This window comes from Microcaecilia unicolor, chromosome 9, assembly GCF_901765095.1.
Source record: "Microcaecilia unicolor chromosome 9, aMicUni1.1, whole genome shotgun sequence".
NCBI lineage: Eukaryota > Metazoa > Chordata > Amphibia > Gymnophiona > Siphonopidae > Microcaecilia > Microcaecilia unicolor.
Genome location: NC_044039.1, coordinates 91,315,443 through 91,329,561, shown reverse-complemented (window position 1 = coordinate 91,329,561; position 14,119 = coordinate 91,315,443). Strand labels below are relative to the sequence as shown.

General features: G+C 42.8%; 1 protein-coding gene across 1 annotated transcript in view; it reads left to right on the top strand.

The window, feature by feature from the left end:
- The window catches only part of C2CD5 (C2 calcium dependent domain containing 5), a 419,591-nt gene extending 405,962 nt beyond the window's left edge, over positions 1 to 13,629 (top strand). The window contains exons 27-28 of the mRNA XM_030214402.1: positions 2,612 to 2,758; positions 13,203 to 13,629. Of these exons, the coding sequence (XP_030070262.1) occupies positions 2,612 to 2,758; positions 13,203 to 13,334 (279 nt within the window). The 3' untranslated portion in view covers positions 13,335 to 13,629. The remainder of the gene's footprint in view (positions 1 to 2,611; positions 2,759 to 13,202) is intronic.
- Positions 13,630 to 14,119: the final 490 nt, after the last annotated feature.

The following is a 14,119-nucleotide window of genomic DNA, read 5'->3' as shown; positions in this document are numbered from 1 at the left end:
AGCTCCCCCCCCCCCCCCCCCCCCGAAATGGCCATGCGGCAAGTGCAGAAAAGAAAGACCTACCTTTTACCGGGCTGCGGTAAAAGGGGACCAGTGCAGGCCCCCTTTTGTTGCAGCATGGTGAAAGGGGCCCTGAGTTTGTATCTTTCTCAATCATTATTCTTCTTAAATATGAGGATTTTAGTCTTTTGAAACTCTAATGAAGGTTATTATGTGGTGTCTGTTGCTTGTCAAAAATATACAATCCATAGAAGAAGCAGGGCAAACTCAAATATAGTGCAAAAAAAACCAAACAAACAAAAAGACAGGAAGTACATAAGTATTGCCATACTGGGAAAGACCAAAGGTCCATTAAGCCCAGCATCCTGTTTTCAACAGTGGCCAATCCAGATCACAAATACCTGGCAAGATCCCAAAAAAATACAAAACATTTTATACTGCTTTTCCCAGAAATTGTGGATTTTCCCCAAGTCCATTTAATAACGATCTATGGACTTTTCCTTTAGGAAGCCATCCAAACCTTTTTTAAAACTCCGCTAAGCTAACCGCCTTTACCACATTCTCTGGCAACGAATTCCAGAGTTTAATTACACGTTGAGTGAAGAATACCTTTCTTGGATTCGTTTTAAATTTACTACATTGTAGCTTCATCGCATGCCCCCTAGTCCTAGTATTTTTGGAAAGCGTGAACAGACGCTTCACATCTACCCGTTCATCTCCACTCATTATTTTATAGACCTCTATCATATCTCCCCTCAGCCGCCTTTTCTCCAAGCTGAAGAGCCCTAGCCGCTTTAGCCTTTCCTCATAGGGAAGTTGTCCTATCCCCTTTATCATTTTCGTCGCCCTTCTCTGCACCTCTTCTGATTCCACTATGTCTTTTTTGAGATACGGTGACCAGAATTGAACACAATATTCGAGGTGCAGTCGCACCATGGAGCGATACAAAAGCATTATAACATCCTCATTTTTGTTTTTCATTCCTTTCCTAATAATACCTAACATTCTATTTGCTTTCTTAGCCGCAGAAGGTTTCAACGTATCATCAACGACAACACCTAGATCCCTTTCTTGGTCCATGACTCCTAGCGTGGAACCTTGCATGACGTAGTTATAATTTGGGTTCCTCTTTCCCACATGCATCACTTTGCACTTGCTCACATTAAATGTTATCTGCCATTTAGACGCCCAGTCTCGTAAGGTCCTCTTGTAATTTTTCACAATCCTCCCGCGATTTAACGACTTTGAATAACTTTGTGTCATCAGCAAATTTAATTACCTCACTAGTTACTCCCATCTCTAGGTCATTTATAAATATGTTAAAAAGCAGCGGTCCCAGCACAGACCCCTTGGGAACCCCACTAACTACCCTTCTCCATTGAGAATACTGACCATTTAACCCTCAAAGCTAAACGCCCCCTCTGAGACAAGGTTTCATCAATAGGGACAACACAGATACTATCAGAGGCAAAATGTTACTACCAAACACCATAATACAGGTTGAGAAAAACACCAAGCAGCTGGACTGCATGCATGCATTGAAGAATTCAGAGTTAAGTTTGTTTTTTTGAATATCATGTCAGTGGCATTCGTAGGGGGGCTGACACCTGGGGCGGATCGCCGATGTGCCCCCCCCCCCGGATGCAACGCGCCCCCCCCCCCCCCGGCGAAAGGACCCCCCCCGCGAAGGAACCCCCTCCTGGGTGCACGCCACTGGGGGGGGGGGGTGCCGCACGCACCTGTCCGTCGTTCATTCCATGCTCCCTCTGCTCCGGAACAGACCTGTTCCGGGGCAGAGGGAGCATGGAACGAACGACGGACAGGCGCGCGCAGCACCCCCCCCAGCGGCGTGCACCCGGGGCGGACCGCCCCCCCCCCCCCCCCCCTAGGAACGCCACTGTATCATGTGTTTTTATGTGTTTCAGACCACTCCTTCTGGTACCATTGACTTTTGCATACTCACTAGCTTGTAATGACTATTTTTGTTTGACTGTTCACGCTTTTATGGTGGAGGTTTTTTTATGCCATTTGACTTTTTTCTCCACCTGTATTGTGGTGTTCGGTAGCAACAGTTAGTTTGCCTATGATAGTATCCACTGTAGTCCCAATTGTTGAGACTTTCAGATATCTCTATATAGTTGTTGTTTTCAAGTTATTAATAATATAGTAAGGAGCAGTATTAGAAAATTGGGCATAACTGTTAGAGGACTTGGATACAGCACTCTGAATGAGAGGATGTTGTTGAAGGTGGGAGAATATAGTGGAGCCTATGCATGATACTTTTCTAATAAAAGCCCAATTGTAGCCCTAATGATTTGCAGGGAAATCTAAACAAAAAAGCAAAATGCAGGAAACACAATTTCTACTAAAAGGTAAAAAACCTTTTTTTTTTACTCAAGGAAACTGAACAGTATAAGTGTGTGTAAATGCACTTCAGATAACACAAGCCCCATTATTCTTAGTGAGGCCTGTTTGCTACTTATGCGCTTAACTCAATGTGTGTTAAGTTAGTAAACAAAACCATAAATTTGAATGCAAGACAAAATATGTAGGCTAGGTCCCTTCTAATGAAATGTTTGAGTTTTCTTATCAGTATATTTCTGTATTTTAGGAAGGTGGAGTCAGCGGCTTCCTACATGCATTCATTTGTGAAGTGTTTGCAATGGTACGGGCCCATGTTGCAGCTTTAGGAGGAAATGCAGTTGTTTCATACATAATGAAGCAGTGTGTATTCATGGAAAACCCCAATAAAAATCAGGTAACACTAATGAAATCATTTTTCTATTGGCAGTGTCATATTGTTTGAATAAAAAATTGTCAAGGTAAAAGTTTTGCTAACTGAAGCAGAGCATGGCACCGGAGGCAAACATGGAAAGAAACAAAAGGAAACAAAAAATCATAAAAGTATACAGAAAAAAAAAAGATAACATGATACCTTATAACAATGAAAGATCATCAGACAATGGTTCCAAAAGGAAAGAAATATGCCATTCATTGTTCATAATTGTTCCTAGTAATTCTTTTGCTGTTTCATTAATAGTAATAATATTAATATTCCTAAGAATAAAATTAGTAAACTAAAATATTAATAACATATTAACATTAATATCTAAATATGTATTTGAACTAGCATGACAGTGTAGCCTCTTTAATAATAGCCCTAGTAAAGCATCCCCATTTGTCCATGTGGCCATATATGAGCCTTCTCAATATGGCCGTCGTGCAAGAACATGCAACCACAGTGTGGTGACTGGTGGGAAAGTATGTAACATGGCTGGCATTTAATGACTCAACTCAAGATCGCTACCACATGGAAAAATGGTTGGCATTAGTAAATGACTAACCCTAAGATGGCTGCTGCAGTAAAAGCCTCCTTATGTCTTCAAAATGCTTGAACATAACTGCTAGCAGGATTGCCAAAAAAGAAGCGGAACAAGCCATACTGGTTCCGTCTGAGTGGTCCAAGCACACAAGAATTCCCCTCATCTCGGGACCCAGAAAAGTTCCAGTTTGAAGTCACCAGCCCCAAGAGTACTGTCCTGGCCAAGTGGATGGTGGCAAACTAGTATGTTTCCAGCCAGGCAAGCTGATAGGAACTGCATGCCAAGAAAATACAACACATCCATGTCAATAAGGAGTGCCATGATGGATGCACGAAAAATTCACCCAACCGCTTCGGGGAGAGAAAAACACTGCGCTACCTCACCCCATCTCACCACGGCTCCCTGAGACAACAAATAGCAAAAACCTCAATGGACTGGATGAGAAAACTCCCTGAGAACCTGACCAGACAAAATTTTTCAGACCGAAGAGCTGAACAACCGCAAGGACTGCCTGAGGCGCACCTTCCTTTAGCTACTGAGACAAGGTAAGCAAACAGGCACCAGCAGTCCTTCTACAATAGCAGTCCTGATCAAGAATGTCCTTCTGTGCTGTGTGTCCTGTACTGCTACTACTACTACTACTATTTAGCATTTCTATAGCGCTACAAGGCATACGCAGCGCTGTTATGTTGGAGAGCCATTCTGCTTATGTTTTGCTTCCAAGACAGCATTGTTAGCTAAAATCTGTTTGCGCTGGGAATCCCTCTCCTGCTTAAGTTTAGCAGTTCTCAGAAAAATCCCAGAGAAACTGCCTTGAAGACATCCCAAATAACATGAAGCTGCAGCCCAGAATCTAAATTAGTCTGCAAGTAATCCTTAAAAAGAGTTCTAAGCTCTGCCAGGACCTGCTCATTTTTAAGAAGACTCGTATTAAGGGTCCATTGGGCCTCCCTCAATTCAGTTTGTAAGCCCAGCAAATCTAACCAACAGGGGACATGGTCAAAAAAAGTAATGGAGCCAATGGAGCTTGCAAGTACCTCCCCCCTTAAAGAGGCATCCAATAAAATATAACCCAATCTAGAATAAGTATGATGCACTGCGGGGAAAAAAATAATCCCACTCCCCCCTATGATCATCCCTCCAACCAATCCCATATCTTTAAAATAAAAATCCCAGAGAGCTCTAGAATGTCTAGTATCAGGTAAGGGACTCGCATTAGAGGAGTCCAGGGCTGGTGAAGCACACACATTAACGTTTTACCCCACAATTAACAGTCCAGGAGAGAAAGCAGACAAGGATGTCATGATAGAGTGAAGGAAGTCAAATTAACATTTGGAAAATAGAGATTAACAAGAGTGACCTCCATAGTATCAATGGATACATGCAAATACAGAAAACAGCCATCTGGGTCTCTCTTGACCCTATGGACCTGGACCTCCAAGTCTCTATGAAATAAAATACAAACTCCTTTTGTCCGTCAAGTCAGAGACAAAGATTCTCATAGGGTAGGCCCTGTGTGCAAACAAAGGTTCATGGCACCTCCTAAGGTGAGTCTCCTGCAACAAAACAACACTGGTACATTTAGAAAACAATTCTTTAAACACCAGAGACATCTTGCGAAGCAAATTCAGACCCTTAACATTAAATGTGAAAACCCTAAGAGAAGGCATGATTATACATTAAAGAACCAAGCTCGTGATCCAACCCCATAGGACAAGAAAACCAACACAACCCAAAATACAAACACAGCTGGACTCTTACACCCAAACTTACGCCTTGTAACAAAACAAACTATTCGCAAACTCAAAAAGACCTTCAAACCCCTCCCATCCTCCACCAAAAATCCATAGAATCTGCTCCCAAGCTCATAACCCGAGAGCTCATCCAAAGGAGGAAATACCCTCAACTCCGAGAAAAGGATACCCATCTCCCGCCCCCAAACTCCAGTTACAGCAAAGAAAGCAAAACCAATTGAACACTATCCCCACATTAGCAAAAACTGTTCATAACAAGGCTCCCCTCAATGCACAACAGTGAAGAGGTGCCAAGGCAAATATCACATCCCCCTCCAGAAGAATAACACCCAAAAAAAGTCAACTTGAACATCTTGGCAGGGTATCCAGCTCACCAAAGGCACATCCAGTGCAACAAAAAATAGTAAGTCTGCAGTGCTAAATAGAAAAACCTGGCAGCATGGAGTAGTAATGAGAAACCTATAGTATAGATCAATATAAAATATTAATATATATCCGTTATGGAAGTACTTTATTGAAAGACTCAGAAACCTGGGGGGGGGGGGGGGGTATAGGTAAAATAGTTAAGGATGGAACAAAATCTTATTTAAAATAGCACCTGAAATGTCAATGTTTTTATGAGAAGTGAGACACAGGGAACCATAGTTTATTGATAATTGACATTCTATTAGAAAATTCAGTTGTTTTACATTCGTATCTGTGAATCATTACAACAGTTGACCACCAAAATGTAGTATTTAAGGATTCAGCATTCTTCCAATTATGTAATATCATTTGAATGGTGAGTGTTATAAGAATGTCTAATAAATGAGATTCCCAATATGAAAGATATTCATTAATCGCTAAGGAACGCAATATAACTATTTTTGGTGATATTGGAGAAGAAATTGGCAACAAACGTTGAACTATTGACCAAATTGAGGTCCAAAAGAGATGGATAGTTGGACATGTATATAGCAAAGCATAGCCACAAGAACATGCTGACAAAAACTGAAATGAGAAAACGGATGGATTTGATTTGATGTATGCCTTTCTGTGGTTATAATCAAAATGATTTACATAGTATATGCAGGTATTTTGTACCTGGGACAATGGACAGCTAAGTGACTTGTGCAGAGTCACAAGGAGCTGCAGTGGGAATAAAACCTGGTTCCCTTGATTCTCAGGCTACTGCACTAACCATTAGGCTACTTCTCCACTCTGTGAGCCCTCTCCCCTTTACCCAAGAAATCCAGACTTTAGCAGGGTAATATTGGTAAAAGAAAAACAAATGCATTTTCTCCTGTAGTCTACAAAATATAAAAATAGAAAAATGTACATTTCCCAAAGTGGACACATCCCAATCCTTAAAGAGCATTAAATAATATTTTCTTTTCTGCCTTTGTTGTCTGGATATTTCATTTCTTATTGGGCTGATCCCAGTCTCTTTTTTTCCACCTTCCCTGAGTCAGTCTTCTCCTAAAATCTTTTTCAGATTTGCCTTTCTATTTTTTCTCTTTTATCTTCTTCCTTTCCTTCTCTACATCTTTCTTTCCTTGCCTCCAGGACATTCTTCCATCTATCACCTGGTACCTCATCTATTACCTCTCCTTTACAATCTTTTTAACCCCATTTCCACCCTCACCTGTCTCTCTCTCTCTCTCTCATACCCCTCAGTACCCCATTCCTGTTCAGTGCCTCTTATTCTTTCTCCAGTCTTCCAGATCATTCGCGTTTATGTTTCAGGTTTTCCATGCACTTCATCTCCTTTCTCATACCCAACATTTCACACCCTCATTCATTCTCCCAAACCATCAATACACCTCCACTCATACCTACCAGGTCCCTCTCCATCTCTCCTGTCCATAGTTCCCTGTTCTCCCCCCCCCCCCCCCCCACACCCACACCCACCAACACTGTCGCACTCAATCACCAAGTCCAAGTCATTATCTGCTGTGCTGGGTCAGACCGCTGTTCCCTCACCCCTGGGTCCCATCCATCTTCTGCTCTTTCCAGGGTCTCTGATCCATTTGACGTTTCTTCTCTCTCCATATCCACTATCATTCCCTCTGTGCCCCTATCTGTCCTGGCTCATATTCCTCCTCTGTATCTCCATCCTTATCCCTCCCTTATGTTCAAAACCTGCCCTCCTTGTCCCCATCCCTCTACCTATGTCCGACATTACCCTTCTGTCTGTCTGTCTGTCTTTCCCTCCTTAAGTCCAGCTTCTTTCCCTCTCTTCCCTTTCTCCACCCCAACCCCAGGGGCAGTATTTCTCCTTCTCTTTCTCCTCCCTTTTTTGCAGTCCAGCATCTCTCTCTGTACCTCTCTCCATATTTGGATCCAGCTGTCTCATTCTTCTCCCCTCCATCCATTCTCTCTCTTTTTCCTCTACTCACACCTCCACCCCCATCCTAGCATCTATCTTTTCTCTCTCTCGCTGCCTGCCACTCCTGTGGTCCAATCTATGTTTCTTTGCCCTGCTACATCTCTCCCTCTTCCTTCCTTCCCCCTGTTGCAGACTGATACCTCCTCTCATTACCCTTCCCTGCTGCATCTCTGCTTCCCCCACTCTTCCCCCATCCCAGACTGGCAGCTCCTCATTTTCCTTCCCTGCTGTATGTCTCCCTTTTCCCCCACCCTCCCCCCATTGCAGACTGGCATCTCCTTGTTTCCCTTCCCTCTGTATCTCTCTCTTTTCCCCCACCCTCCCCCTATTTCAGCCTGGCACCTCCTCGTTTTCTTTCTCTACTGCATCTCTCCCTCTTGTTTCCCTTCCAGTTCATCACAAGCAGTGTTAATGATCACCGGCCGTCCCTGGAAACCTTGTCTCTGCCACGTTTTGCCTACGTGGGAACAGGAAGTAGCGTCAGCTTAGGCAGGATGCGGCAGTGACAAAGCTTCCTGGGTCTGCCAGTGATTACTAACACTGCTCGGCACAAACTGGAAGGTTGGAGGACCACGGGGGGGGGGGGGGGGGGTGAGGAGGAAGGGACATGAGAAGAAGTGCCAGCCTCCTCCGGTGGGAGTGTGAGGGAAGAGGGCAAGCAAGATCTCCGATTTTGAGGGAGGGAGGGTGGGTGGGTGGGTGAAAGATGCCAGGAAAAATTGGGGTGGCAAAGAGGTGGCAAGCCATTTTTTGAGAGTGGTGCACCCCGTAGTGGCACCTGTGGTTGTAGGGGTCGCTTTTAGTCAAGGTGAGAAAGGGATGGCATGGTAAGGAAAGCAATATCAATCTGTGTATGAGCAAAACAAGATGCTCGTATATTACAACTGGGAGAAGCCTGTTCCTATTTCATATGGGGAATTTAGGAAACTGGTAAAAGTAGCAGCATGTTGGATCACAGTCTGTCAAGATTAGCAAAGTGTTTGCCAGATGTGGAGATTAACTGGCTTACACTACATATGAATGCAGCTTTGAGTGAAGTTTGATATTCATCAAAATTGAGTATCATTGTGCTTAATCCCCTGCTAAGAGTTTTGGTTTAGATATTGTGTATCCAATAAGACAATGATGCTCAATGTCCATCCTCAAAGTTTGCAACCCAGTTAGGTTTTCAGGATTTCCCCAATGGATATACATGAGATCTTGCCATGCACTGCCTCTGTTGTATGCAAATAGATCTTATGCATATTCATTGTGGAAATCCTGAAAACCTGACTTGGTTCTGGACCTTGAGAACCGACATTGTGCCACCCCTACAATAGCACATATTCCGTTTTTTGCTAAATCACTAGAATCAACAGTAGCTCCCCAATTGCAGAATCATTTGAGCAATTATGGGTTTCTTGACCCCTCACAGTATATTACAGATACAGTTCTTGCTGGGTTACTGAATAAGTTTAACGATATAAATAAGGGGACACATCACTAATGTAATTAGATTATCTACTGAATTTGATTTAGTGGCTTTACAAAAAAAAAAAAGTTAATATACTGTTTTAAGATAGTGACTTTAATAGAGTAGTCAGGGTGAAGAAAGGCAAAGTGTTTGAAAGTGCAATGGGAATTCCCTCAGAGAGCTCCCTTATTTTTTATTATTGTTATAAGCAATTTTACAAAGAAAAACCCACAAGTGAAATGCTTGTTACAGAAAAGACATATATACTCATTAATACAAGCTACCCTCAAAAAGTTTGAACTTTGTACCTCATCCACTTTACTAAACCAGTATACTTTTAAACAACATAGACCTCAAATCTCCCGATAGGGAATAATACACTATTACTATCCTAGGTCCTTATTTTATGTAAAGAAAGAAGAAGAAAAAAGAATCAGCACCAAAAACTCCCTTCACATGGAGAAAATCTACTGAATAAACAAAAAAAAACCCTTTTCAACTGAGTAGATCAAAGTGAATGAACGCACAAACCCTAATACGTAATTAACAAAATGAACCAAAAAGCTGGAACTCAACAGAAAAGCTTACTGCAATAAATGTGTATTGAAAAAGCATGAGTTCCAGCTTTTTGGTTCTTTTGTACTGAATTTTTTGGAATTTTAGATTTTGTTAATTATATGTGGAACTAGCAGTGCACTGTTTTATGTCCCATTCAGTGGGGACTGTTGAATTACCAATGGAAGCAGGCTCGGTTGGAGTATTTTGCTGGGCATATGGATGCCTTTTCAGCTAAATGTGTAGCCCTTTTTGCTGGTTTTGTTCCTCTGATGCTTTTTAAATAGACAGTTATTGCAGTGAGCTTTTTTTTTTACTGAGTTCCAGCTTTTTGGTTCATTTGGATTGAAATGTTTGGGTTTGGGATTTTGTTAATTACGTATTAGTGTTTATGCGTTCATTCACTTTGATGTATTCAGTTGAAAGAGGGTTTTGTTTTTTTTTTGAATCGGTAGATTTTCTCCATGTGAAGGGAGTTTTTGATGCTGATTCTTTTTGTTCCTCTTTTGTTATATAAAATAAGGACCTATGGTAGTAATGGACTCCCATGTATAATAGGGGATATTCTAATACTTAGGGGTCCATTTTTCAGCGCGCCTGCAAAAATGGCGTGTTTTTTTTTTAAACGAAAATGGACGTGCAGTAAAATAAAATTCAGCATGTGTCCATTTTGGGCCTGAGAACTTACCGCCACCCATTGACTTAGCGGTAGGGTCTTATGCATTAACTGGGTAGTAATCGTCAGCGCGCATACATTGCTGATTTCTGCCCGGTTAGCACCACGCGGTAGAAAATGGAAAATATTTTCTGCCGTGTGTTTTGGATGTGCGTAGAAATTAGAATTCATAAGTACTGCCTGGGTCACGCGGTAGCCGGGCAATAGTTCTAATTTGACGCGCATGGAGGAGCATAATCGAACAGGGTGCCCAAGTTTTCATGAAGGCGTCCTCGCAGGACGGCTCCGCGAAGGGGCAGGGAAACCCATATTATCGAAACAAGATGGGGCGTCCATCTTTCGTTTCGATAATATGGTTGGGGATGCCCAAATCTCAACATTTAGGTCGGCCTTAGAGATGGTCGACCTAAATGTTGAGATTGTCGACCTGAGAGATGGTCGTTCCCGGTTTTCAGCCATAATGGAAACCGAGGACGCCCATCTCAGAAACGACCAAATCCAAGCCCTTTGGCTGTGGAAGGAGCCAGAATTCGTAGTGCACTGGTCCCCCTCACATGCCAGAACACCAACCAGGCACTCTAGGGGGCACTGCAGTGGACTTCACAAATTGCTCCCAGGTGCATTGCTCCCTTATCTTGGGTGCTGAGCCCCCCAAAACCCACTCCCCACAACTGTACACCACTACCATAGCCCTAAGGGGTGAAGGGGGGCACCTACATGTGGGTACAGTGGGTTTTGGAGGGCTCACATTTACCACCACAATTGTAACAGGTAGGGGGGGGGATGGGCCTGGGTCCGCCTGCCTGAAGTGCACTGCATCCACTAAAACTGCTCCAGGGACCTGCATACTGCTGTCATGAAGCTGGGTATGACATTTGAGGCTGGCAAAAAAATGTTTTAAAGTTTGTGGGGGGGGTTTTAGGGTGGGAGGGGGTTGGTGACCACTGGGGGGAGTAAGGGGAGGTCATCCCCGATTCCCTCCGGTGGTCATCTGGTCAGTTCGGGCACTTTTTCACGGCTTGGTCGCAAGAAAAAATGGACCAAGTAAAGTCGGCCAAGTGCTTGTCAGGGACGCCCTTCTATTTTCCATTATCGGCCGAGGACACCCATCTCTTAATCACGCCCCAGTCCCGCCTTTGTTAAGGTGCCGACACACCCCCGTGAACTTTGGTTGTCCCCGTCACGGGAAGCAGTTGAGGATGCCCAAAATCGGCTTTCGATTTTGCTGATTTGGGTGACCCCGAGAGAAGGACCCCCATCTCCCGATTTGTGTCTGAAGATGGGCGCCCTTCTCTTTTGAAAATAAGCCTGATAGGCGCCTACATGTCTTAGTAAAAGGGCCCCTTAGTGTATTTTTTCCCTATTGGGGGGAGATTTGAGGTCTATGTTATTTAAAAGTATACTGATTTAGTAAAGTGGAGGAGGCACAAAGTTCAAACTTTTTGAGGGTAGCTTGTAGTTGTAGTATATACTAATTAATACAAATGTGAATTAAAGGTAATTGCATTTAGGAAAATAATCTATGATATGTAAGTTTTACAATATTTCTCAATACGTTTCCAGATATCCTGGAATTCTGAAGCACCTGTTGAAAGAAAAAGTGACACAAAGTATCAGTTTGTTTGCATGAATACATTGATGTTAATTGTAGGTTTTCATTGAGTGAAAGTTTAAAGTAAAGTTACTTATCTGATATTGTCTCCGCTGCACAAATAAGTTTGTACACTAGCCAGTTAGGGCACTAGAAAGAAAGACATAAAAAAAATTTACTTATAACTTTGTGTTCTTGAGTTTTATTGAAGTTTTTGTTTGAACTAAGGAAAAGTTAAAATTTACCTCATACCTTCCTGGAGCTTTCCATATTTCCCTACCCATTCCCCTTCCTTATTTTCCCTAATATTTGTGTGAAACTGCCCTCTGAGAGAAAACCACGCCAGAAGTAAAGGCCATTGACTACTAGGACTAAGATAAAAGTAGGGTGTGGTTTACAATATGATAGAGACCTTTAAATACCTATGTGGCATAAATGCACAGGAGGCAAGTCTCTTTCAATTGAAAAGAAACTCTGGAACGACGTGGCATAGGATGAAAGTTAAAGGGGATAGACTCAGAAGTAACCTAAGGAAGTAGTTCTTCATAGAAAAGGTGGTGAATTCATGGAATGGCCTCTCAGTGGAAGTGGTGGAGATGTACTCAGTATCTGAATTCAAAAGAGCTTTGGACAAGTACATAGGATCTCCAAGGGAGTGATAGGGAGAGTAGATGACATGAATGGGCAGACTGAATAGGCCATATGGTCTTTATTTGCCTATATGTTTCCGGTAGTGGGAGGCGTGGCTGGAGTTTGGGAGGCGGGGATAGTGCGGGGCAGACTTATACGGTCTGTGCCAGAGCCAGTGGTGGGAGGCGGGACTGGAGGTTGGGAGGCAGGGATAGCGCTGGGCAGACTTATACGGTCTGTGCCACAGCCGGTGGTGGGAGGCGGGGCTAGAGCTGGGCAGACTTATACGGTCTATGCCCTGAAGAGCACAGGTACAAATCAAAGTAGGGTATACACAAAAGTAGCACACACGAGTTGTCTTGTTGGGCAGACTGGATGGACCGTGCAGGTCTTTTTCTGCCGTCATCTACTATGTTACTATGTTACATTACCCCAGGTACAAGTACCTGTATATAATATGTAAACTACTTTGATTGCAGCCCCTTTCCCTTTTAACAACACAGGAGAGTATATAGAAGACTGACTTCTGAATTCTGCATGCATTAGACTACGTAGATGTATTAGACCAATCAACAAGGCAGTCCTTAAAGTATTGTAGTCTGGGGGTGGAAGGATGGAAGAGGAAAGGGGTATGAAGAAGCATTGGGCAAGTATTTAAGGAAAGAGAAGAAAGTATTTATGAATGTTAAACAGGTGACAGAATAAATTGAGGGGAACAGAGCAATGGCTCTTGAAAGAATCGGGCAGAAAGAAAGAGATAAATGAGAGAGCAGTTGTTCTACCATAATCTTTTCCAATGTGAAAATTAATAGATAAGTTTTCCATCTGATCTTTTCTCTTATTTTCTTGTAGGCACAATGTCTAGTAAATGTAAGTGGAGATGCGGTAGTATTTGTGCGAGAATCTGAATTGGAAACGGGATCAGTTCAGCAACCTGTACAGACTACTCAGTCAGCCGGTGTTGGAGGAGATGTTACCTTATGAAACAAACAAAAATAAGAGTTTGTCTAGATTTTAAGATTATCCTTTGAAACTAGAGAAATCTTTTGGTTTAATTTCCAATGTTTCAGGAATTGTATAAAATATTTGCAAATAAATCGAGATATGATGAATAATGTTAAATGTATCAACTTTAGGCAATAATGTTGCCCACATTGCACAGAACTAGTAAAGTGAATGATTCTACTTTTTTGCTTGTCAACTAGCTAAGGGTCCCTTTTACAAAGCAGCGGTAAGCCCAATGTGGGCTTACCATTCACTAAAAAGGAAGTACCGCCGGGCTACCGCAGCAACCCAGTGTGGCGTCATATCCAGCACTACAAACGTATTTTTATTTTTGTAGCGCCGGTGTGTACCCGGTAGTAATCGGGCAGTGCTGCGTGCTGCTCTGTTACCACCAGGTTAGCGCGGAAACCCTTACGGCCACCTCAATCTCAATGGGTGTCGGTAAGGGCCCCCCCCCCCCCCCCCCCCCCCCCGAAAAGGCAACGTGGCAAGTGCTTACTTGCTGCATGGCCATTTCCTGCAAAAGACCTACCTTTTATCCACTGCGGTTAAAAGGGGGCCTTGGCACATGTCAAAAGGGGCTCTAATTGTCTCCCAGAAATGGAACAGGTTAGCTGTGGTTCAAGAAAGCATCAGAGTTCACTGGTGCTTGTTAATTTTAACAAAAAGGTGAAATTAGAAATTTAATAAGAAACCTAATCTAGCTGTTTTGTAAAAGATATTATTGGTGAGAAACAGAATTATTGGTTGATTTATATTTTAAC